The 22,417-nt window shown below is 54.9% G+C and overlaps 2 protein-coding genes and 1 pseudogene across 4 annotated transcripts; 1 reads left to right on the top strand and 2 right to left on the bottom strand.

Moving 5' to 3' along the window:
* The first annotated feature begins 7,659 nt into the window (after nucleotides 1-7,659).
* PIAS3 (protein inhibitor of activated STAT 3) lies at nucleotides 7,660-15,907 on the top strand. Of its 2 annotated transcripts, XM_040998580.1 has the most exons (15): nucleotides 7,660-7,774; nucleotides 9,452-9,685; nucleotides 9,791-9,869; nucleotides 9,999-10,083; nucleotides 10,274-10,324; nucleotides 10,544-10,634; nucleotides 11,171-11,305; nucleotides 11,516-11,621; nucleotides 12,151-12,224; nucleotides 12,313-12,473; nucleotides 13,423-13,556; nucleotides 13,635-13,803; nucleotides 13,957-14,090; nucleotides 14,233-14,270; nucleotides 14,792-15,907. In XM_040998580.1, exons 1-15 carry the CDS (start codon nucleotides 7,751-7,753, stop codon nucleotides 15,056-15,058), a joined length of 1,782 nt encoding a protein of 593 aa, XP_040854514.1. In that variant the 5' UTR covers nucleotides 7,660-7,750; the 3' UTR covers nucleotides 15,059-15,907. The 2 variants fall into 2 exon arrangements, with proteins under 2 accessions (XP_040854514.1, XP_040854513.1); XM_040998579.1 differs by having other exon boundaries at nucleotides 9,452-9,869.
* Nucleotides 15,844-18,464, bottom strand: NUDT17 (nudix hydrolase 17). 2 transcript variants are annotated; one of them, XM_040998581.1, is made up of 8 exons: nucleotides 18,239-18,464; nucleotides 17,871-18,057; nucleotides 17,597-17,622; nucleotides 17,385-17,477; nucleotides 17,068-17,166; nucleotides 16,782-16,918; nucleotides 16,150-16,311; nucleotides 15,844-16,060 (listed from the first exon to the last, which is right to left on the bottom strand). In XM_040998581.1, the coding sequence occupies exons 1-8, from the start codon at nucleotides 18,428-18,430 to the stop codon at nucleotides 16,036-16,038; spliced, it is 921 nt and encodes a 306-aa protein (XP_040854515.1). In that variant the 5' UTR covers nucleotides 18,431-18,464; the 3' UTR covers nucleotides 15,844-16,035. The 2 variants fall into 2 exon arrangements, with proteins under 2 accessions (XP_040854515.1, XP_040854516.1); XM_040998582.1 differs by lacking the exon at nucleotides 17,068-17,166.
* Nucleotides 18,465-20,017: 1,553 nt separating this feature from the next.
* Nucleotides 20,018-21,559, bottom strand: LOC121168522 (annotated as a pseudogene).
* Nucleotides 21,560-22,417: the final 858 nt, after the last annotated feature.

The raw sequence follows: 22,417 nt of genomic DNA, 5'->3' as shown, positions 1-22,417 counted from the left end.
CCTAGCAGGGCTAGATCACCATATCTGCCGGTGAGTGTCAGAACCGGGGGTGGGTAATGTTAGGATGGGCCATAACCCAAATCGGTAAACGAGAGAACCAGGTCTGGGAGCAGATTCTGTGGGGGATATGTGGGCTCACCCCTGTGGAACTGCAATATCTGCTGGTTTGCTCAAGAGTTGGTGTGGGTGACAGGCTGAATAGGCATGATCATGGAATTGCCTGACATCATGTGTACCGGGGTTGGGAATAGATTGGGCTGTTCCAGAATGCAGCACCTGCAGGTGCACCCAGTTAAAGGGTGTGGGGCAGACTGGGCCACAACACCCAGCAGCACACACAGAGGCAGAAACAGAGGGCACAGACTATGTTGGGTAAGGACTTAGCACCTTTTGGCATACCTACTGGACCTGGTAGGGGAACTTGGGGAACTCTCCAGGTCAGCTGTGGCACTCGCTGGGAACATGTGAGTCAGGCCTAGGTGTCAGTTAGGCTGGGCAAGGATCTCTGCTTGTCAGTAGGGTGTGGACTTGGTCAGGGTATGCACGGTGTGGGAGGGGAGTGGATTGGACCGGCCCAGCCAAAGCTTAGCACATTGGCATGTACAGGAACCAGGCTGAAATTTGGGCTATACTTGGCTAGGCTATCATACCTACTGGTTCACATGAAAGCCAGGGATAAGGGCAGACTGGTCAAGGGTAGGATACAGCACGCATCAGCGAAAGTTGGGACCAGGACTGGGCTGGGAAATACCAGGTTGCACCATGGAACAACAAAGGTTGAGGAGGGAGATGGTCTATGCCAGGCTTGGTCAGAGCAATCACTGGCTCACACAAAAGGTATGGCTGGGAGCAGACCTGATCAGGGAGCTAATGAAATACCCCGGCTGGGGTGTGGTTCCTACTGGTGAGCATGAGATCTAGAATGGGAGTGCTGAACTGGGCTGGACATGGCGAACTGGGCTGGACATGGCTGCAGTATACCTTGGCATGGGTGTGGACTGGGCCTGGGGTGTGCCAGACTGCACTGGACTCCAATATTCACTGGTGCTCACAAGAGCCAGAGTGTGTATGGGGCAGGCTGGGCGAGGTCTTGGCACCAGCCGAACCACGTGTGAACTGGATCTGAGTATCAGGGGTCCTCCCGTCCCGCGGAAGAAATCACCCGACACTTGAGAGAGTCTCCAAGGCGCTTTATTCCGATCTTTCGTTGTGTCCGTTAACTCCGTTGTGTCCGTTATGACCGTTAGGACCGTTACGCTCCAGCCCCTCCCCCGCCAAGCCCCCCACTTATCTGTCAAACCTGACCAATCAACTTAAAGATAACCAAGGCACACCAATCAGGGCAAAGGGCCAATCACAGGGCAGGAAATGGTTAGTGCCCCCAACATCTGAGCATGGACCAGGTATGATTGGGTTCTAGCATCCAATAATAAAAGCCAGAATGGATGTGGGCTTGAGGCAAGGCCACTGTACCTGTGAGGACAGGAGGTGGGTCAAGTCAGACTAGGCCAAGCACCCACTGGTGTGCACAAGATCTGCCACTGGATCTCCTCTGTCAGGATGCAGTCTCTGTAGGTCAGTGCAAAAACCATGACTGGGAATAACCTAGAGCAGGCCAGAACACAGTACCCATTGGTATATGTGTGAGTCAGGTCTGGGGGCAGCTGGGTCAGATCAGTTTATAGTATCCACTGGCAGATGTGAGAACCAAGATGGGGTGCAGGACAGGTTAGGTTGGGCCACAACACCAATCAACATTAGGACTGTTCACATTAGGACTGGGACTGGGGGCTGGCTTGTCTGGGCTAGGCTACAGCACCTGCCAGCATGAGCTGAAACTGGGGATAGGCCAGACCCGGCTACTCTACCAGCAAATGCCAAGGTGAAGGGGTCATGCCAGACTGACCACAATACATGTGAGACCCAGGGGGAGGCAAGCCTGGTAGGGGAAGGGCACCTCTACTAGGCCATTGCTCCTGCTGATGAGCATGAAAATTGGGACTAGGGGCAGACCAGGCGGGACAGGACTATGACAACTGATGTAGTGCCTGCATGTGAGCTGGTTGAAGGGGAGAACCAACTGGGCTATGCAACTGTATTCACAGGTGCATGCATGAGCCAAAGTAACTGCAGGGTGGTTGAAGTTAGCTGCAGCATCAGCTGGCATTTGCTAGGAATGGCATCAAGTCATGTCAGGCTAGACTGCAGAACCACCTGGATAGTGCAAGATCTGGGACTGGGCTTTGTAGGGAAATTGTGGGAACATCCCCAATGGGCTGCAGCTCCCACCAGTGAGCATGAGAAACAGGACTGGGGATAGACCTGGCTGGACAGGCGGTAGCACCCAATAGCATAAGTATAGGCTGAGCTTGGTTGCAGCACCCATTGTTGTGTACAAAATTTGGTGTATACAAAAGCTGAATGGGATGCTGGACAGACCAGACAAGACTGCTGTACATGCTGGCATGTACAGGAACCAGGATTGGGGAAGGGCCTAATGTGGAAATCAGGGGTCACCTCGACTGGGCTGCAGTTCCGCTGGTGTATGTGAGGGCTGAGTGTATGGTGGGCAGGGTTGGGCTGAGCCACAGCATCCACTGATTTGCATGACACAGGGGGCTGGAGATAGAACTGACCCAGCAACTCCAAACCCCAGTGTGTGGGTAGGCTGCTTAGATGACACTGAGCTAGACCAGTATTGGCTAGTACACACAGGAGTCAGATCTGAGGTCACCTCAGGTGAGGTTTCTTGGCGATCTCTTCAACTGAACTGCAGACTCAGAACTCCAACCATGGAGAACTGCAGGATCTGTGGACTGACCATGGAGTGCATGTATCAGAACTGGGCGCCCTCAGTAGCTGAAGACAGTGCAGTGCATGCATGTCCAGATGCACAAGGGGGATATGGCAGTTTATTGGGGCCTGCAAAGGACATCTAATATCACAGCAGAGGATGGAGACCAGACAAATTGGACAATTCTCCCAGCCAAGCATTATCATCAAGTGTCTGGGCAAGTGGAGACTGTAGGGTGAACTATGTTAGCCAATGGACTTGGAAAGATTTCCTCACAATTGGAGCAACAAAACTGAAAATATTTCAGAACTATCAAAAGTGCCCAGGCAGAACTCAGGGCACATTGTCCACATCAGGGACCCTGGGATGACATCGAGTGACATTCACCCACCCCAATACTGATGCAGTTGGGATGCTGGTTGTGGCTCTCCCTTCCTCTCCCCTTTCCCCTCAGTTACAGGAAGAAGAAAAGAAAATTGGAAACAAATTGTCAACCAACCTTGACTATTCCTAAACGCTTCCCACCTTACTCAGTGGTTCACACGGGCATGTAGCCTTCTCAACTATGTAAACATAATCAAAAATATAAAGGAAAAAAAAAGGTAGCCTGCTCCTACTCTTCTATTTTCTTTTCCAACCTACAAAATCTATCATCTTTTTCTCAAGAAGGGATGACTGAGAGACGTGGATTTTTTTCCCCATGAGATACAGTATAACATTCTGTATTATGAACTGAATGATGTGTCTAGATTTGAAGCATATGGACTCATGTTGTCACCATTCATTGTCCCAAGTGCAAAGAAAGATGACAAGTCTGATTCCTAGGAAAGAATAAGAGGACACCCAGAGTGGTATCTCTCTTAGCCACTTCCTGGCTCTTCTCTCCTTCCTTCAAGTCCATGTCCAAACCGCCAGGTAAGAATGAGGCAGTGAGTTCCTCCAACCTGCAGAATTGCGGTCTGATGGTGACACATTACTCACTCCTTCTACCTTCGCTCCACCAACCCTCTGCTGGGATAAGCTCAGCCAGGCAGCAGTGGTTGGCAGTAAAGAGGCCTGTGGGTGGGGAGGAGTTGCTGTGCAAGGCATGGCATCTGGGTTCCAGGGTTGGGGCCAGGAGGTCGAAAAGAGCTGCTGAAATGTGCAGACTTTGTCCTGGAAAACAGGTGGCTAAGCTCTGGGAATTGCGGGGAAGGTGCCCAGGCGTTCTTTCAGTGGGGAAGCATGGAGATATGGGGTATGGATGGAGAAGGAAAGAACATTTAATGGGTTGGAGGAACAGAAACCTTGTTTCCTTTCTGACTCCTGAAGTTACCAAAACCTGTTTCAGGACTGCTACATTCCTCATTATTCATGGGGTGGGAAGAGGAAGAAACTGCACTGAGAAGGGTCCAGAGAGGGGGAGAATGTTTGGCTAAGCTTGGGCATGAGTCAGGAAGCAGCTTGAGTAATGGATCCCAGACCTCTGGCTCCCTCTGGAGCTCCTGGAAGCCCATCCCAGGATGGCTGAGCCGTGGGAGTGCTGAGGGATGCTGGTGTTAATGCAGGAGAGCAGCCGTCTTCAGGTTCTCACTTCCCAGTCTCCCTCCGTGCACACAATAAACGGTTATCCCAACAGCTCCCAGCCCCGAGGTGTTCCTTGATCCCTATATAAATGTCCCTGGTACCACTCCCCTCCCCCCAAGTTGTCTGGTAGAATAGGACTTTGGTAAGGACAGATTTGTGTTAGGTGTAGGGTTTTGTGGGGCACAGCAGGTGAAGCTCGGTATGCCCTGCCACATCTTTCTTTGAATGCCCTTGATCTGGAACTTGGTCCTGACTCACACTTTCCCTCCTTTGGGAACATTTATTTATTAAGGATGCCACCAGGTGCCAGGCACTAGGGCTGGAGAGTGGATAGCCCCCTCAGGTAAACTTGTAAAGAAGAGCCCTCCTTGATGAAATCATTACACATTTTTAGTTGTATCGTGCTGTAATAGACTTACAAAAAAATGGACATATTTAAAGTACAAAATCTGGTAAGTGCTATGATGCATACAGCCAAGAAAACATTACAGAATGAAAACAATGAGGCAGGCCCCTAGCACAGGCGCCTAGCAGATTAAGTCCTCACCTTGAACACGCCAGAATCCCATACAGGCGCCGTTTCTAATTTTGGCATTCCTGCTTCCCATCCAGCTCCCTGCTTGTGGTCTGGGAAAGCAGTGGAGGACAGCCCAAACCTTCGGCATCTTGCACCCATGTTAGAGACCAGGAGAAAGTGCCTGGTTCCTGGCTTTGGATCAGCTCAGTACCAGCTGTTGGGATCACCTGGGGAGTGAATCATCATATGGAAGATCTTGTCTGTCCCTTCTCCTCTCTGTATATCTGACTCTTAAATACAAATAAATAAATCTTAAAAGAAATGAGAGGCAGCATGGTGGCTCAACAGGCTAACCCTTCTTTCTGTAGCAGCAGCATCGCATATGGGTGCCAGTTGGTGTCCTGGCATTTCACTTCCAATCCAGGTCCCTGTTAGTGGCCTGGGAAAGCAGCAAAGGATGTCCCAATTCCTTGGGACCCTGCATTCATGTGGGAGACCCAGAGAAATTTCTTGACACCTGGCTTTCCAGTGGGCAAGCTTGGTGTTTGCTGCTACTTGGTGTCTGAAGCAGTGAACAGGAGATGTTCTTTTTGTAAATCTTTCAAAGAAAAATGAATATATATATAATTGTATTTACAAATAATTAAAAAAATAAGTTGCCCATTCTTGATCCTTCTCTCCTGAAGATTTGTTTCTGTATATTGGAAAGGCAGATTTACGGAGAGAAGAGACAGAAAAATCTTACATCTGGTGGTTCACACCCCAAGTGGCAAATATGGCCAGAGCTGAGCTGATCCTAAGCTAAGGGTCAGGAGTTTCTTCTGGGTCTCCCACATGAGTGCATGGTCCCGTGCTTTGGGGCCTTCCCTGTACTGCTATTCCAGGCTACAAGCAGGGAGGTGGATGAAAAGTGGAGCAGCCAGGACATGAACTAGTGCTCACATGGGATCACCAGTTCCTACATGCCAAGGATTTAGCCATTGAGCCGTTGTCCTGGATCCTAAAAATAGTTGTTTTTTTTTTTTTTTTTTTTTAAAAACACAGTGAACATCTCCATCACTGCCATGTGTCCCCAGTGAGACCTTTATTTCCTCATCCTGTGTTCCTCCACTCACAACTACTGGAAATTGTAGAAAGTACAAACTAATCCATAATCACTTTTGACTTTGAAGGCACAGGCACACACACACAACAAATGAGTTCAGTGTCTGATGAACAGCCAGGTGCTGGAAGGAGCAGCTAAGCTTTAGGACCAAACACCTAGCTCTAGCCTGACAGGTTCAACCATTCAGGCAGCAAAAGCAGAAAGAACCTGAGTGCCAAGACAGGGGCCATGGTCCCACTAAACCCAGGGAGTGTTTCTGCCATGTCCAGTTCCCCCAGCAGGTCCTGGGGTGTCAGTACTAGGACACCTTCTGTTTTACAGCTTGGGTGAGGCCTCTTGGTATGGACCACCCTGAAGGGGTCAACCAAGTGAAGGGATCATTCCGATGAATTATGGAAGCGCTTCTCTAGTGCGTTCATTCACAATGCTTGCAGGTGTTTTTCAGCACTGTAAAAGCAGATTTCCTCTAGCGTCTGTATGTGTGCGACCTCAGCATGGTAGACACAGGGCATCTGGAGGGTCCCAGTGGGATGCAAAGGCAGGGGGGGCAGGTAGTTTGGACAGGGCAGAAGGTTCCTTTGGTGTGTCAGAAAACCCTCTATGTCAGCCGCACCCAAGGGCGCAGAGTCCCACTGATGTGTGTTTGGCCTTGTAGGAGCTGGAGGAAGGCACGTGGGCAGGGCTAGACACAGTTCCCAGTCAGCAGTCCAGGATGTCCCCGGGCCGGCCAAGGCTGACCCTCTCCACGCGTGCCCGCGGCCAGCGCGCCTCTGCAGCTGGTCTGTGCCGGCCCCACGGGGTCTCCCAGGCCCGGGAAGCTCGCGTCCCCGCTCCACTCGCAGAGGAGTCGCTCTGTCCAGCGCCGGCCTCGCCGGGGTCCTCCCTCAGCCGCCGCGGGCTCCGCCCCTTCTCTCTCTCCGCCGTCCCGGCGCGCTGACCCCGGAGGGGGCGGCCCCAGGCCGTGCGCTCGGCCGGGCGGAGCTCCGGGCCCGGGACCAGCTGCGCCTCCAGCCGTGCACACTGCAGGAGCGGCGCCGAGCAGCACGCCTTGCCCGGGCCCCCTCGGCCCCACTCTCGGAGCCTCCGGAGCCCCCTCCCCACCCTCCGCCACGCTGCTGGTAAGTCTCACTCTGCACAGCAAACTTTTTGTTGTTGTTGTTCCTGCAGCCTCGCAGCTCGGCGGCGGGACCGAGAGCTGCCTTGCAGTAGGTGTTGGGGTGGGGGTGCAGGGCCGGGAACAGCGCCTGGAGCTGAAGTGGCGTCGAGGCCGTGGCTGCCCCCTTGCGCGGGATGGTGCCACTCGCGATCTCGGCGGGTTCAACCCGCGGAGACGGAGCTGAGGGGGTGAGCGGCCACTCGCCCACCTCCCCCATTCCTTTGAACAGTTCCCGATAGTTTTCCCTCCATCTTTCCAGTGTCTTGGGCGCCCTACAACTCCTCGGCTCCCCGCCGTGGCGTGGCACCGCGCTCCCCTCCGCCCGCAGGCACTGCGGGCGCGCCTCCTGCCCGCGACCCCCGGGCCCGCGCGCTCCCTCCGGGTCTGGCCGTGTGGCCGGCGGGCCCTGGACGTTTGAGGGGCTGGTCGGGCCGTGGGAAGGAGAGGCTGCGGCCGGGCTGGTCGGCGGCGCGCGGGCGGGCGGGGCGGGCGGGGGTGGCGAAGGGGCCGGACGGGGCGGAGCGGGCGGCATTTGCGGCCGGCGCCGGGGTGGAGAGTTGCGCGGCGGTCCCTGGGCCTGGGCTGGGGCTGGGGCGCCGGCGATGTCTCAAGATGGCGGAGCTGGGCGAATTAAAGGTACCGGCCCCCTCCCCCACCGATCAGGACTGCGCCCAGCGGCGCGCCGAGTCGGGGGAGGCGAGCGAGGCTGGGTGCGCGGGCTCGGGTGGGCGCAGGAGACGTGGCAGGGCCTGGCTGCCGGGGCTGCGGGCGAGGAAGGGCTGCGGCGGGGCTCGGGGGCGGGGCTGGGGCAGATGCAGGGGTGGGGCCGAGGGGAATTGCAGCTGTTGGGGGCCGCGGTGCAGGGGGCGGGGACGCGGGGTCCCAGTGGGGTTTGGTGCAAGGGGCGGCTGGAGTAGGGCCCGGGGCGGGTGCGGGGGAAACGCAGGGATCCGGGCCCGGAGCTGTGAGCGAAAGGGGCAGAAGCCCGGGTGGGAGCGGGGCAGCCGGAGGGGCGACTCCTGGGCGCTGGCCCCGGGATGGATCGCAGGGCCCGGGATGGAGCGCAGGGCCCGGGATGGAGCGCTGGCCCCGGGATGGAGCGCCCCTGGGCCCGCGGTGGGTGCCGAGCCTGGGGAAGCACTGGTGGGCGCGGTCGAGGTGGAGGGGCGGGGCCGAGCCGGGTGGGTCTTGTGGCACCCTGAACCTGTGGCACCCTGGGAAGGTGTGTGGGGCTTGGGTGGAGTTAGTGGGGAAAAGTAAAGCCAGGATAGAAGGGTGATGAGGATGGGGAGAAAGGTGGAGGATAAAGTTTGTTATGGCACCCTGGATGCGGGACCAGGACAAGCCTGGGGGCTGGAGGGCTGGGACCAGGCCTGTAAGGGCTGAGCCCTGTTGGCCACCCAGAGACTTGAGGGAGACCACCTGAGAGAATGTCTGGAAACACTGGCTCCATCCTCCTGCTCCTGGCCCTGCAGGCCAGGCTGGAGAGGGGCTGGCAGTTCTGTCCCTGGCTCCAGCACCCTTCCTGCATTCCCTCAGATGTCTGTGTAGATGTGCATTTGGGTGGTAGAAACACATCTTTTCTCCAGGGCAGAGGCAGGATTTTCACTCTTGGCAGGTGGAGCACACAGGTAAACAGTGGGACATCTGGACTTGGTTGATGCCTAGCGATTCATGGGTAACTCCTGCCCAGCCAAGCTTTGGTGCTGTCTCCCTCTTAGAGAAGTAGGACCAAGGAAGGAGGGTGGTTATGGAAAAGATGCCGGAAAGCCCTTCTGGGTTATGAGCATTGAACCCTGAGCTGAAGGTCCTAGCCACAGCAGCTTGGAAGACTTTGGGGGGTAAGACTTGCTGAGCTGGGTAGGAGGGATGAACTCTGAGGCCCAATCCCCCAGCCACCTGCTCCTGTCCTCCCTGGGAGGCTGTGTGGCCTCAGTCCACTCTCCTCTCCCTCCTTCCTCCACTGCTGTCCTTCTCCCAGGAGGCTGGGATGGGTGTGAGAGCCTGAGAAAGCAGGAAGGGGGATGAGCAGCATCAAGGAGAGACAGGCTGAAGGCAGGCAACTTTGCACAGGGCTCAGAGGTGTCTGAGGAGGGCTTGGGCTTGTTGTGTGCCTTCCCCTCTGCCCATGCTGGGAGCCTGGGGTTGCTCCAACCCTGGGTGGTGGTGAGGCTGATCAAGGGGCCTGAGCTGTGCGTTTGTCACAGCAAAGCATCTTTCCCATCAGGGCCGGTAGCTCAGTGCTGGTGTCAACCTGGGACCAGGTGTCCTGTGCAGGGGAGGATTCTCAAGCTTCCCCATTCATCTCCACAGCACATGGTGATGAGTTTCCGGGTGTCTGAGCTCCAGGTGCTTCTTGGCTTTGCTGGCCGGAACAAGAGTGGACGGAAGCACGAACTGCTGGCCAAGGCCCTCCACCTGCTCAAGTCGAGCTGTGCCCCCAGCGTCCAGATGAAGATCAAAGAGCTCTACCGCCGGCGCTTTCCCCGGAAGACCCTGGGGCCCTCTGACCTCTCCCTGCTCTCCCTGCCCCCTGGCACCCCCCCTGTAGGCTCTCCGGTTCCTCTGACTCCCATGCCCCCTGCTCTCTTGACCCCTGGTACCTTACTGGGCCCTAAGCGTGAGGTAGACATGCACCCCCTTCTGCCTCAGCCCGTGCACCCTGACGTCACCATGAAGCCATTGCCTTTCTATGAGGTCCATGGCGAGCTCATCCGGCCCACTACCCTCGGTACGGCTCTGTGTGTTCTCTTGGGTGTTCTGAACACCATGGTCTCCCCTGTGCCTTGGTATTTGGTGGGCTTTCATCTCGTGGTACCTGCAATCTGAAGTGGGAATAACCGTCCCTTTGTGTCCTCAGCATCCACGTCCACCCAGCGGTTCGAGGAGGCTCATTTCACCTTTGCCCTCACACCACAGCAAGTGCAGCAGATTCTGACATCCAGGTACATCCATTTCAATCTTCCTGCCCTAGCGCTGGGTCATTCTTCCCTGAACCTGTCCTTACACCTTGCCCCTCCTTCCCATTCTGTGGTGTGTCCCTTCTCTGTCCCTGAATACTCAGCTTCCATCTCTGTCTACTCACCCTCCTGGGAGTCGCAAGCTGACATCTTGCCCTCCCCTTCCCTATTACAGAGAGGTTCTGCCAGGAGCCAAGTGCGATTACACCATCCAGGTGCAGCTAAGGTTAGTTGATCTTCTTCGTCTCTTCTGCTGGGTGGGCTGCCACCGAGGCTGGGATGGTGTGACAGATAACTCCTAGGTTCTGTTGCTGATTTGCCAGTGCCCACGCAGGCCCCAGGCCTCTTCTGAATGCTGAGGGCTACTGACATCCACACTGATTTCCTTGCCAGACTCCTCAGGACACTGTCCCCTACACGTCCATCCTCTCTCCTCTCTTGCCAGGTTTTGTCTCTGTGAGACCAGCTGCCCCCAGGAGGATTATTTTCCCCCCAACCTCTTTGTCAAGGTCAATGGGAAACTGTGCCCTCTGCCGGTAAATATTTTTCCCCGTCTTTGGGCACTAACCCTTTCCTGTGTCAGTTTATCATGAGTTGTTTTGAAAAAGACATGCCTGGCATAGTGTGAGACACACAGTAGGTGCTTTGTTTGTTGGCTGCATCTATATTATCTAGAGTATTCAGAGAGGGCTGAAGTACACAGCTCTCAGAACCCAGAGGAGGGTTCTGCATGACATAGTTCATGCATAAAGATTTCTAACCAGTTATAACCCCAGAGCTCAGAGTTGGAAGAAGTGAGGCACCCCTCGTCCCCTCTGCCCCTCCTAGGACTCAGTAAGTGGGTGCTTGTTTCCTTGGTCAATAAATAAGTTCTTCTTTCTCCCCAGGAGTGAACCCCACACACAACCCTAGACAGTGCCCCAGTTTTGTGAATGGGCCCCCAGCCCTTTGCTCAGTGAGTGGGCTGGCCTTTCCTCCAGGGAGTGAGTAACCCGACAAGATATTTCTTGTTGCTAGAGCAGAGCCCCTTCCCACAGCCCCTTCTCCACTGACCAGTCCCTCCCTTCCTTAGGGTTACCTTCCCCCGACCAAAAATGGGGCTGAGCCCAAGAGGCCCAGCCGCCCAATCAACATCACACCCCTGGCTCGACTCTCAGCCACTGTTCCCAACACCATCGTGGTCAATTGGTCATCTGAGTTTGGACGGGTGAGCAAGAGCTAAAGCAGGTGCCTGATGTAGCCTGCAGGGGGAGAAAGGGGAACCATCTATTGCCCTGGGTTGGGAAAATTGGGAAAGTATCTTTCTTTTATGGGTCCCTCTGCTATGAACCCGCTATCTCCCATCTTACTGGGACAAATGGGGATGATGGTGGCATAAGAAGTAGAGGCTAACTGTCTCCCTCCCACCTCCAAGTAGAATTACTCCTTGTCTGTGTACCTGGTGAGGCAGTTGACTGCAGGGACCCTTCTACAAAAACTCAGAGCAAAGGGTATCCGGAACCCAGACCATTCCCGGGCACTGAGTGAGTAGCATCCTTCTCTTCTTTCTCCCTCTGATCTGGATCCAAACCTTCTTGGTCATTTAGCTTTTATAATCAAATCCATACCCTATGACAGCTTCCCTCTCTCATGAGTCCCAATGTTTCTCCCTCCAGTCTTCTTGTTTGAGCAGTTGGCCAACCCCAGTGCATTCTCCATCACACATGTGCTTTTTACCACACAGAGCCCAACCCCAGCCCCGCTAGACTGGATTATCTGGATTGGAAAGTCTTAGGGGTCAACTGCTTTCACTTCACGTGATGTCCAGCTCTACGTAGATCATTTCTAACATGGTCGCAGGTCCTCTAGCTATGTGTAACAGCGTTGGGGATGGAGAAATGCCCCCAACAGCCAGCCTTCATAATGCACATTCTACACCACACCCCTGCAACATCCCCTTGTTCTCCCCACCCGTTCCCCAACTCAGCCAGAGCCATCTGCTGCTGGCCATACCAGCTCCTGGGTTTCTTCCACCTTGCTGGCCCCACCACTCTTCCCCCATTGTTGTTTCAGTCAAGGAGAAACTGACCGCTGACCCTGACAGTGAAGTGGCTACCACGAGTCTACGGGTGTCGCTCATGTGCCCGGTGGGTACTAGAGAAGGGGAGAGTGAAGGGGGTAGGGCTAATCCTCTGGACCTTGGGGTCTCTGACTGCAGAACTCCTCTCCTCTCAGCTAGGGAAGATGCGTCTGACTGTTCCTTGTCGGGCCCTCACCTGCGCCCACCTGCAGAGCTTCGATGCTGCCCTTTATCTGCAGATGAATGAGAAGAAACCAACATGGACATGTCCTGTGTGTGACAAGAAGGCACCTTATGAATCTCTTATCATTGATGGGTAGGGCCATTCTGCTTCCTTTTACTTCCCCCCTACCCCACTTTGTTTAATCTTTGGAGAGGCAGTGACAGAGCGCTCCCATTTGCTGGTCCACGCCCCTGAAGGCTCCCGCCAGCTGGGTCTGGTGGATTGGTGTGCAGTTGGGAGTTGGAAACTCAGTGTAGGTCTCCCAGGTTGGTAAGGGAAGCCCAACTCCTTGAGCCATCACTTGTTGCCTTCCAGGGTCTGAAGTGGTGGAAGCTAGAATTGGGAAGCAGAGTCAGGAATTGAACCCAGGCACTCTGGTAGGGGGCAAGTGCCTCTTATCCACCAGCCAAACACCTGTCCTGAACCTCCTTTTAATACATACAGCTTGTCTCTCACCAGGAGAACCTCAGCTCTTGCCTTCTCCCTCTGCTAGTCCATGTATATGTATGTAGAACATTAAGGACTTCATATAGATAAGGCATCATGATGTTAAGTACTTTGCATGTATTATCTCACTAAATCATAACCCTGAGATAGATACTATCATTACAGATGAGGAAACAGGCTGAGATTCTTACTCAAGGCTGTGTTGTTAGTGAGGGCAGAACCAGTGGGTCGCTTATAGCAACTACCTGCTGTCACCCTGGGCATCACAGTAAGGTCCTTTCTGGGCCTGGGCATGCTGATATGGCTCGGCTCTGGCCCTGTCCGGAGCCTACATTATGGTTCTCATTCCCAGTGCCTTTTGCGAAGTGGTTCATGGGATTCTGAATCTATTTCTGTCTTGTTCCTACACGACACATGATTAGGGCTCAGATGGTGTTTTGAAACTTCAAGTTTATAAAGGTCTTACTTGATGGTAACGACCGGGGAGGTGCAGTCGTTTGGACAGATCCCTACACTACAGATAAGGATTCTTCCTTCTATCACAGGCAGGTGAGGACAGGCCTCTCCATGAATTCCCATCTCTTCCTTCCCCCAGCTTATTCATGGAGATTCTTAATTCCTGTTCGGATTGTGATGAGATCCAGTTCATGGAAGATGGCTCCTGGTGCCCAATGAAGCCAAAGAAGGAGGCATCTGAGGTTTGCCCCCCGCCAGGGTATGGGCTGGATGGTGAGTGACCCCCTGTCCCCAAGATGAGCTCCACCTTGGATGGCCTCTTCTCTGAGACAGTCTTCCCACCACCTGCAGGCCTCCAGTACAGCCCAGTCCAAGAGGGAACACCATCAGAGAATAAGAAGAAAGTTGAAGTCATTGATTTGACCATAGAAAGCTCATCAGATGAGGAGGATCTGCCCCCAACCAAGAAGCACTGTCCCGTCACCTCTGCTGCCATCCCAGCCCTACAGGGAAGCAAAGGGTATGAGAAAATGGTCCGAGTCTGACAGGGGAAGAAAATCAGGGGTGCTTTCTGGTCACTGGGAAGACCTTGGGCCAAGGCAGAGGACACTGGGAAGCTGAATGGGGTGAGGGCATCTGGTTAGCAGCTGCCCAGCGCCTTCTCTTTCCTCAGAGTCCTGACATCCGGTCAGCAGTCATCCTCGGTGCTACGGAGTTCTGCTGTGGGCACGCTGGGTGGGGATTTCCTGTCCAGTCTCCCACTGCATGAGTACCCACCTGCCTTCCCCCTGGGGGCTGACATCCAAGGTATGACTCTGCTGCCCCCTCCCTAGAAACACAATACAACCCTTTCTGCTCGCCAGAAGACAGACTGGAGTCCTAGAGATGGTCTGTCTTCTGGCACTGAGGTTTGGACAGGAGGCTGACGCTTGGTTCCTTTTCCTGCTAGGTTTAGGTTTGTTTTCTTTCCTTCAGACAGAGAGTCAGGTAAGCTGTGCCCTCTCCCGTGAAGATCTGCTTGCTGGCGCTTCCCTGCTAGCACTGGTGGGCCCCCTCCTTCTCCCATTTCCTGCAGAGAGCCACAGGATCTGCTTTTCTCCAGGGGAAGTGGGGCGTGGGCAGCTTCTCCCCGTGCCCCACCCTGCTGATACTTCTCAGATTCTCACATCTCCCAGATGCCATTACAGCTCTTCTTTGGAGATCCTAGTATAGCTCTGGGCCTGCCTGCTAACCCTCCCCCACTCGTGTGTATTCAGAGCACCCGGCGTGTCCTGACTGGACGGTCCACATATTTCAGACACCCACACCCCGGAAGGGCTGTGTCAAGGCCAGGGAGAGGGGTGGTGTATTGGGTAGTGGTGGTGAAGAGGCGGAGAGGCTTCTTACCTCTTGGACAGTCCCTGCGGATCACCAGGGTTGGTTTTGCCCATGGCATGTCTGTGGCAGGAGTGATGGGGAGGTGGCTCTGGCTTCATCAAGTCTGACGTGGTGCCCTTGATTCCTCCCAGCACTATGGCCCCTCCGTCATCACTTCTCTAGACGAGCAGGATGCCCTCAGCCACTTCTTCCAGTACCGAGGGACCCCTTCCCACTTCCTGGGCCCACTGGCTCCCTCACTGGGGAGCTCTCACCGCAGCTCCACCCCGGCCACTCCTCCCGGCCGGGTCAGCAGCATCGTGGCTCCTGGAGGGGCTCTGAGGGAAGGGCACGGAGGAGCGTTGCCCTCGGGCCCCTCCTTGACTGGCTGTCGGTCAGACATCATTTCCCTGGACTGAGTTTCCTGGATGACGGACCCTTCGCTGCCAACCAGCCCCGAGTAGGTGTGCTTTGTGCTTGCCACCTTGACCTCTCTAGGCAATTGGGTCAAAGGTCAGATCCCAACTTTGGTGGACCAGCTCCTTTTGGCCTCATCATTGCCTGAAAGGGCCAACATGCAAAGGGTTAATATTTAACCTCTTTTTAAGGACACTGAGGTCTATTTTTGGAAATGTCCTTCGGATGGCCCGCACATTCCTTTGGGTACCTAGGCAGTAGGAGGCAAATGGGATGGGGCATGAGCGTGGAGGAAGGACTGACCACTTGGCCTTGATTTGGGGGGGAGGAGCTTGTCTCTTGTCCCCAAACTCATAGTCATTGTTTGTCTGTTCCATTCTCTTGGGTTACACAGACAAGGCGGAGAAACTGAGAAAGGCGGTTTCAGAGAGGCACAGAGAACTCTATTTTGGGTTGTAGATATTTTGTATATAAATAAGAAAAGCCAAAATACTCCAAAGATGACCTCCCTGACCTATTTCCTGGTGTTACTGAGGAGGAGATAAGGCCTTAGCCATGGTCCTGAAGGGTTTGGAGTGGGTGGGGTGGGGGTGATCCTAGCCTCCTGCCTGGGTCTCCTATTTATATATTTAAGTTCACAGTGTTCCTTATGCTGGCCAGCTTGGGGCCTAAGCTGCCAGAGGCCACAGTCCTGCGGCTGGGCCCGGCTTATTCTGCACCTTTCCTGGGAAGTGGGGGACCCCTGTCCCTCCTTTTTTAGGCTCCCCAGGGTTTAGGATATATGTTGTAATTTTACTTTTTATTTCCCAAACTGTATCAGATTTCTCACCCATAATAAAGGTTGTCAATGTCCTGTGAGTGTCACAGAAGTGAGCCAGAGAGGGGATAATGCGTTTTGCTCCCTAGACACCCGATGTTGGGGAGGAAGGTCTGTGTTCCGTTCTTCCTGTGTCAGCCTGGGTCCACATGAGCTCCACCTTCACGTGGCAGTGGGAGGTGCCACACTGAGGATTTCCAAAAACAGCCGTTTTTCCTTCTTTTCTGTCCCACGCCTGGCCCGACACCAACCCAACACCCCAGTGCTGCTCCTTACCGTTCCCTGCCCAGATGCTGCAGCCAGAGCCCCAGGGCAAACTTGGTGCCACTGCTGACCCTCTCCTGGTCCTCCGCTGCCGTGGGAGGGGTTGTGCGCAGCAGCAGGGCCAGCGGCAGGGCCAGAGGCTGCGTTCCTCCCTGCTCCGTGAGTTCCACAGCACTGCAGGAGGACAATTCCTGTCTGGGCTCTGCCTTGTTGCTTGGGACAGACCCTGGTGTGTCAGGTCCTCCACTCCTCCAACTCTTGCAGCAGGTAGGTGTGTGGGTGCTGGTTGGCTGGCTGGCAACTTCATTTTAGAAAAAAGAAGCAACTTCAAGGATGGTTACAAGGCTCCTATGAGAGAGCTCAGAGTCCAGCCCAGGATGTCTGTGCTCACCACAGCTGGAGGGAGAACCCTTGTGGTTTTGATGATCAGTGTCGTGGACTGCATGTGATGTCCAAGTGAGCAGCAAACCAGTGCACTCCCTATATCAGTACAAGGTGCCAGAGAGGACAGGGGCTGCCCTGCACGGGGTGGGTGGGTGGGTGGGTGGGTGGGTGTGTGTGTGTGTGTGTGTGTGTGTGTGTGTGTGTGTGTGTGTGTGTGTGTGTGTGTTGGAGTGTCAGAGGCTCATGGAAAAGCTACTTACCTGACAGAGAGTGGCAGGTCCTGGGAGAGACTTCCGGGCGTTTCTGTACCATCCTCTGTGGCAGCCACTGCAGCCGCCACATCTGGTCCCAGCCACGTAAAAGCACTCACCTCACTTGGGTTTGGTTGGATCCTGGCCTAGATTTAAAAAAAAAGATCCCTTGGTCATGGCTTCTCTGCCCCAGGAGGCCTGTCTGCAGGTGGAATGCACAGAGACCAGGGCAGGACCTGGGAGAGAACCTATGGGATGCTCCTGGCTACCCTGAAAACCCCATGGCCACCCCTACCTGCAGTTGCAGCTGCGACTCCTGGGAGACCACAAGCAGGTAGAGAACGACGTGGTGGGATCTGGGGAAACCCCAGCTCAGCCTAGGGGGATACGCAGACTGAAGGAAGAAAAAGCAAAAGTTGGGGACTTCCTGTTTCACACCCTCCCCACCTCCACCCCTGTAAATCCAGCTCTAGGGTGAATCAAAAATGCTGGATGGGAGAGGTGATGCACGAGGGACCTGGGTGAAGGTGTGGCTTTGGGACACTGCCTTTTCTCCTGTGGCTAAGGCAGGCTCTGTGGACTTGGTGGTGGGGTTAGTGGTGGCAGGCTCACCTCCCACAGTCCTAGAGGGACCCAGGAGAACTGGCCCTGGGGCAGCTGTAGTCCAGTCTCCTCCTGAAGCTCCCGAAGTCCTCCCTCCAGCAGCTGGGAGTCAGAGAGGACAAGTCAGGGTGGCCAGTGCCTGGGTACTTCTGCTACCCCTCAGCCCACAGTCACAGGTCGCAGCTCAGGGAAGGGTGCCCGCTGGGCCAGCCGCCCAGTACCTCCTCATCCGCTTCCATGTGCCCACCTGCAACGGGAGTAGAGACCAAGAGGTGAATGGTGGTTGTCTTCACCAAGAGTCCCGCTTGCAGCTTCCACACTGCCCCATCTCCAAAGTTCCTCCCGAATGCAGCTGTGGCTCCTGACTGTGGACAGCCCACATTTCTGGGCCTGCTAATCTATCCCGAGACTGGGAATCACAGTGCGGTGGGCGGTGGGCGGTGGGCAGGGCAAATTTCTTTCTTGGCCTTCGGGACATGCGCCCTGAGCGCTCACCTGGCGGCACCCAGAGGTTGGGGTAAGTTCTGAGGGTGCGTGTCCTCCTGGTCAACAAGACGGTCTGGTCACTGGACTGCAGGATGATGGCCACGCCCAGGTCCACACCTCGATGCGTGGGCAGCTCGACCCCGGGGGACCTGGGCTGCTGCTGTTCCAGGGCAGCGAAAGGGCAGAAAGGGGGTCGCTGGTGGAAGAGAGCCTGGGTTAGCATCTCAGCAGCCGAGCACGACTCTTCAAGATTCGGGCGCCACCACGCGGAACAGCAAGGAGGCCGGAACCCCTCGCCTCTCGCCGGAGGTTTTCCGCCCGGTCCGGTCCCAGGTTCGGACTTTCCCCTCCCCCGTGGCGGCCTCCCTCCTCCCGACCTGGAGCGGAAGCTTAGCCGCGGAGCCTGGGAAAGGCTCTGCCGAGAGGACGAGCCGTCCTCCTTCGAAGCTGCAGTACGTGGGCCACGGCCCCAGCCCCGGCCCGGCGCCCAGGAGGCCACACACACTGCGCGCGAAGCTTACGGCCTCCGGACGCCCGGACTGGAGCAGCAGCACGCGAGCCGCGGCCATGGCACCCGCCTCGCCGCCCCGGGGCGCCCTCTGCCGGCCGCGCGGCGCCTCTCGGGCTCGGGAGGAAGCCGGCTTTCCCCGAAGTCCCCGGAAATGCGAGGCTGAGCTTTAGGAAGTGGACCATGGGTGCGTTGTTAACAAACCTCTAAATCCTCAGTTCCTGTTTCCTCCCTGTTGCTCTCTTCTCTGTTTAAGGACAAGATCCCCAGACCCAAACATTTCCGAGTTCACATGCACCCAGTCAGTACTTTACACATCTGTTATGGCAGGTATCAGAATGAGTCCCGTGCCTCTAAGCAAACATGTAAGAAAAAACCATTTTTTAAAAGATTTATTTATTTTTATTTCAAAGTCAGATATACAGAGAGGAGGAGAGACAGAGAGGAAGATCTGTCCGATGATTCACTCCCCAAGCGGCCACAATGGCCAGAGCTGAGCCGTCCGAGGCCAGGAGCCAGGAGCTCTTCCAGGTCTCCCACACACGGGTGCAGGGTCCCAAGGCTTTGGGCCATTCTCAACTGCTTTCCCAGGACACAAGGAGGGAGCTGGATGGGAAGTGGAACAGTGATACGAACCGGTGCCTATATGGAATCTTGGTGCATGTAGGTGGGGACTTAAGCCACTCTGCTACCATGTTGGGCCCCTGAAAAATATTTTTGACTTTCCCTGCTGTCCTGATATATTATTCACATGACAACAAACTGCTGCAGATTTTACCCTCTCAAACTCAGTTTTCTTTTTCTCTTTTTCAATTTGAAAGGGAGGGCTGCAACAGCTGGTAGTGGGCCTGGCTAAAGCCAGGAGCTTCTTGTGGGTCTCCCATGTCAGTGCGGGGGTGCTGATTCATGGGCCATCCTCTGCTGCTTTCCCAGGTCATTACCAGGGAGCTGGATGGCAAGTGGAGCTGCCAGTTTTACCAGTTATGCCACAGAGCTGGCCCTCACAGTACTTCTCAACTGTTGCTTATGCCTTCTCACCCCTACTTCCTTGCACTTATTTCCTTCCACAAGGCTCAAGGTTATCATCTTTTTTTTTTTTTAAATTGGAAAGGCAGATATACAGAGAGGAGAGACAGAGAGGAAGATCTTCTGTTTGATGATTCACTCCCCAAGTGAGCGCAATGGCTGATGCTATGCTGATCTGAAGCCAGGAGCCTCTTCCGGGTCTCCCACGTGGGTGCAGGGTCCCAAAGCTTTGGGCCGTCCTCAGCTGCTTTCCCAGGCCACAGGCAGGGAGCTGGATGGGAAGCGGGGCTGCCAGGATTAGAACCAGAGTCCATAAGGGATCCTGGGGCGTGCAAGGCGAGGACCTCAACCAACTGCACCATGGCACTGGGCCTAAGGTTATCATCTTTGTATCCCTAAGGCCTGGCCCACTACCTAGCATATAATGGGTGCTCAGCATGTAATGGTCAGAGGCTTGAGGACAGAGAGATCCTCTTATTTGTGTTGGTATTTTTGTCAATTAGGCAGCAAGCTACATCTGCCAACCCTTATACTAGTAAGGTTTGGCTAAGCTTGCTTAGGAATTCATGAAAAGGCTTGGAAGAGCAGTTCCATTCACCTTGGCCGTGGGCTGGGAGACCCCTTAACCACTCTTGTGACACGCGTAGAGTGTGTCAGAATTAAAATACTCCATGGTGACCGTGATGTTATCCCTGTACAGCCTTGCCAAGTCCTCGGGCAGCGTCAGCATGGCTGTCAGCCACTCGGGCTCCAGTTCCCCATACTCACTGCTCCCAAGGGCATGCCGGATCAGATGTGTGGTGGCTTTGTGGTCAGTGGCGGGTGACCCGTGGGCTTTCCTCTGCAGCAGCAGGCTCTGCATGAGCCCCGGGTTGCTGCATCCCTGGGCCAGGTCGGACTTGTTGTGCCCGCCCACCTCGGCCACAAGCTTCACTACATCCTGATTGCTTAACCTGTCCCAAAGGCCATCAGAGGCCAGCACCAGAAACTTATCCTGGGGCCTCAACTTGTGGTAGGTGACCTCGGGCCTGGCTGTCAGGTAGGAGACGTGTAGTAGTGGAGGGGCGTGAGCTGGTAGATGCTGAGGGCCTCCGTGTCAAAGTTCCTGCCCAGGACGCCGTGCTGCAGTTCCTGGCTCCACTTGAACTGAACATCTCTGAAGGCTCTGCAGGGCATCAGGATGCCCAGCAGCCTGTCCTCCATGACGATGGTCCTTCTTCTGATGCCGGGTGCTCCTTCTTCAGCTGGGAAAGCTTGACCAGGTTCCAGGCATTGTGATCACAGCTAAGGGGCACACAAGTTCACAGGCCATTGTCCTGCACTCCCAGGATGGCTCGGAAGTTGCCAGCGTTTGCCACGTGTAGGTGTACCCCATGGATGTGAGCCATGCACGCCGTTGCTCCAAACACCACCTGCAGCGACAAGTTCATGGCCATCTCATATTCCTGGGGAGCCTGGACTTCCTGCGAGACGTCAGAGTCCAATCTCTGGCAGGAGTGTACCAAGGCCTCTGTGCTCAGGCCCATCACCACGTGCAGGTCGAGCAGCTCCTGCCAACAGACCCACAAGTGGTCTAGATGCACCGGCATGATGTCCTCGTGGATGCTCTGCCCTGGGTGCTCGAGCCACTGCAGGATGGGCAGCACGGACTTCATGTTTTCCATGGCCTCCTCCATCTGCTCCAGGGTCTGCTGGAACATCAAGGACACTGCCATGTGGCACAAGAGCATCTCGCTCATGGCTTGCATGCACGTGGGACCCCATGTCTGTCGAAGATGCCACTGGTCTGGGAACAGGAGGCCATGTCCTACCAGTCCTCCACCGAGGGTCTGGCAGCCAACTGGTTGCTCTCAAACCATAACACCAGATTTGAGGCTCCTCCGAGAGCTTGGTACGCAAGCTCACCGGCGCAAAGCACCTCTTTGACCTGCAGGGGGCTGAGTTGCAGGTTGAAATTTTCCTGTCAATGTGTCTGCAGGATTTTGGCAGTGCCAAGCCACCCCATGGGGCTTTGTCTCTTAGGGCGGACAGTGCTTGCGAAAAGGGTTTGCATTTTGATCAACTGCTGGACAAGACATATCTGGAGTACAAACGGCTGCTCTTTTGCAGTGCAGCCATGCTGTCTCGCAGAGGTTAACATCCAGTAGGACACAGAACTTGACATTCTGAAACTCGACCTGCAGTCCTTCAGCCCAAAGGAAACTGTTTATACCAGACTCTCGGCCTCCTTGTGCGCACTGGTGCCATCGCTGTTGGGAGCTGCTGCTGCAGATGCCACCACCACTCGGGCCGCACTCAATGTTTAAAGCATTAGTAGAAATACTGGTAAGAGAAAACACATTATAAAACCGTAACTTCTTTAAATTTAATGAGTTAAAGCTGTGGGGACAATTTTATCCATGATTCTGAGAAAGAACTTAAGAGTTGCCACTTTCTTTTTTTTTTTTAAACATTTATTTTATTTTCATTGGAAAGGCGGATATACAGAGAGGAAGATCTTCTGTCCGATGATTCACTCCCCAAGTGAGCGCAACGGCCGATGCTATGCCAATCTGAAGCCAGGAACCTCTTCCGGGTCTCCCACGCGGGTGCAGGGTCCCAAAGCCTTGGGCCGTCCTTGACTGCCTTCCCGGGCCACAGGCAGGGAGCTTGAAGGGAAGCGGGGCTGCCGGGATTAGAACCGGAGTCCATATGGGATCCCGGGGCGTGCAAGGCGAGGAGGACCTTAACCACTGCACCATCACTCCGGGCCCAAGAGTTGCCACTTTCAAGGGGAAGAAAAAGGCAACTTATCATGAACTTACTGTAGCCAGGCAATGTGCTAAGTGTTCCATGTATGTAACTTCAGACATACTGAAGCCTGGGGTTGGCAAATACTGCTTTTAGCCACACTTGAGTTAGTGTGCCTGCTTAGACTATTCCACCTACTAGCCCTGAAATTAGTGTCCTGCCACTTCCTGCCCTGTACCCTTACATGATGTCTATGTGTGTTAAATACTAAAGCTCAACAAAACAAAGAACA

This window comes from Ochotona curzoniae, unplaced genomic scaffold, assembly GCF_017591425.1.
Source record: "Ochotona curzoniae isolate NIBS_2020 unplaced genomic scaffold, NIBS_Ocur_1.0 scaffold_1037, whole genome shotgun sequence".
Classification (NCBI taxonomy): domain Eukaryota; kingdom Metazoa; phylum Chordata; class Mammalia; order Lagomorpha; family Ochotonidae; genus Ochotona; species Ochotona curzoniae.
The sequence above is the reverse complement of the archived record's forward strand: the minus strand, read 5'-3'. Positions and strand labels throughout refer to the sequence as shown.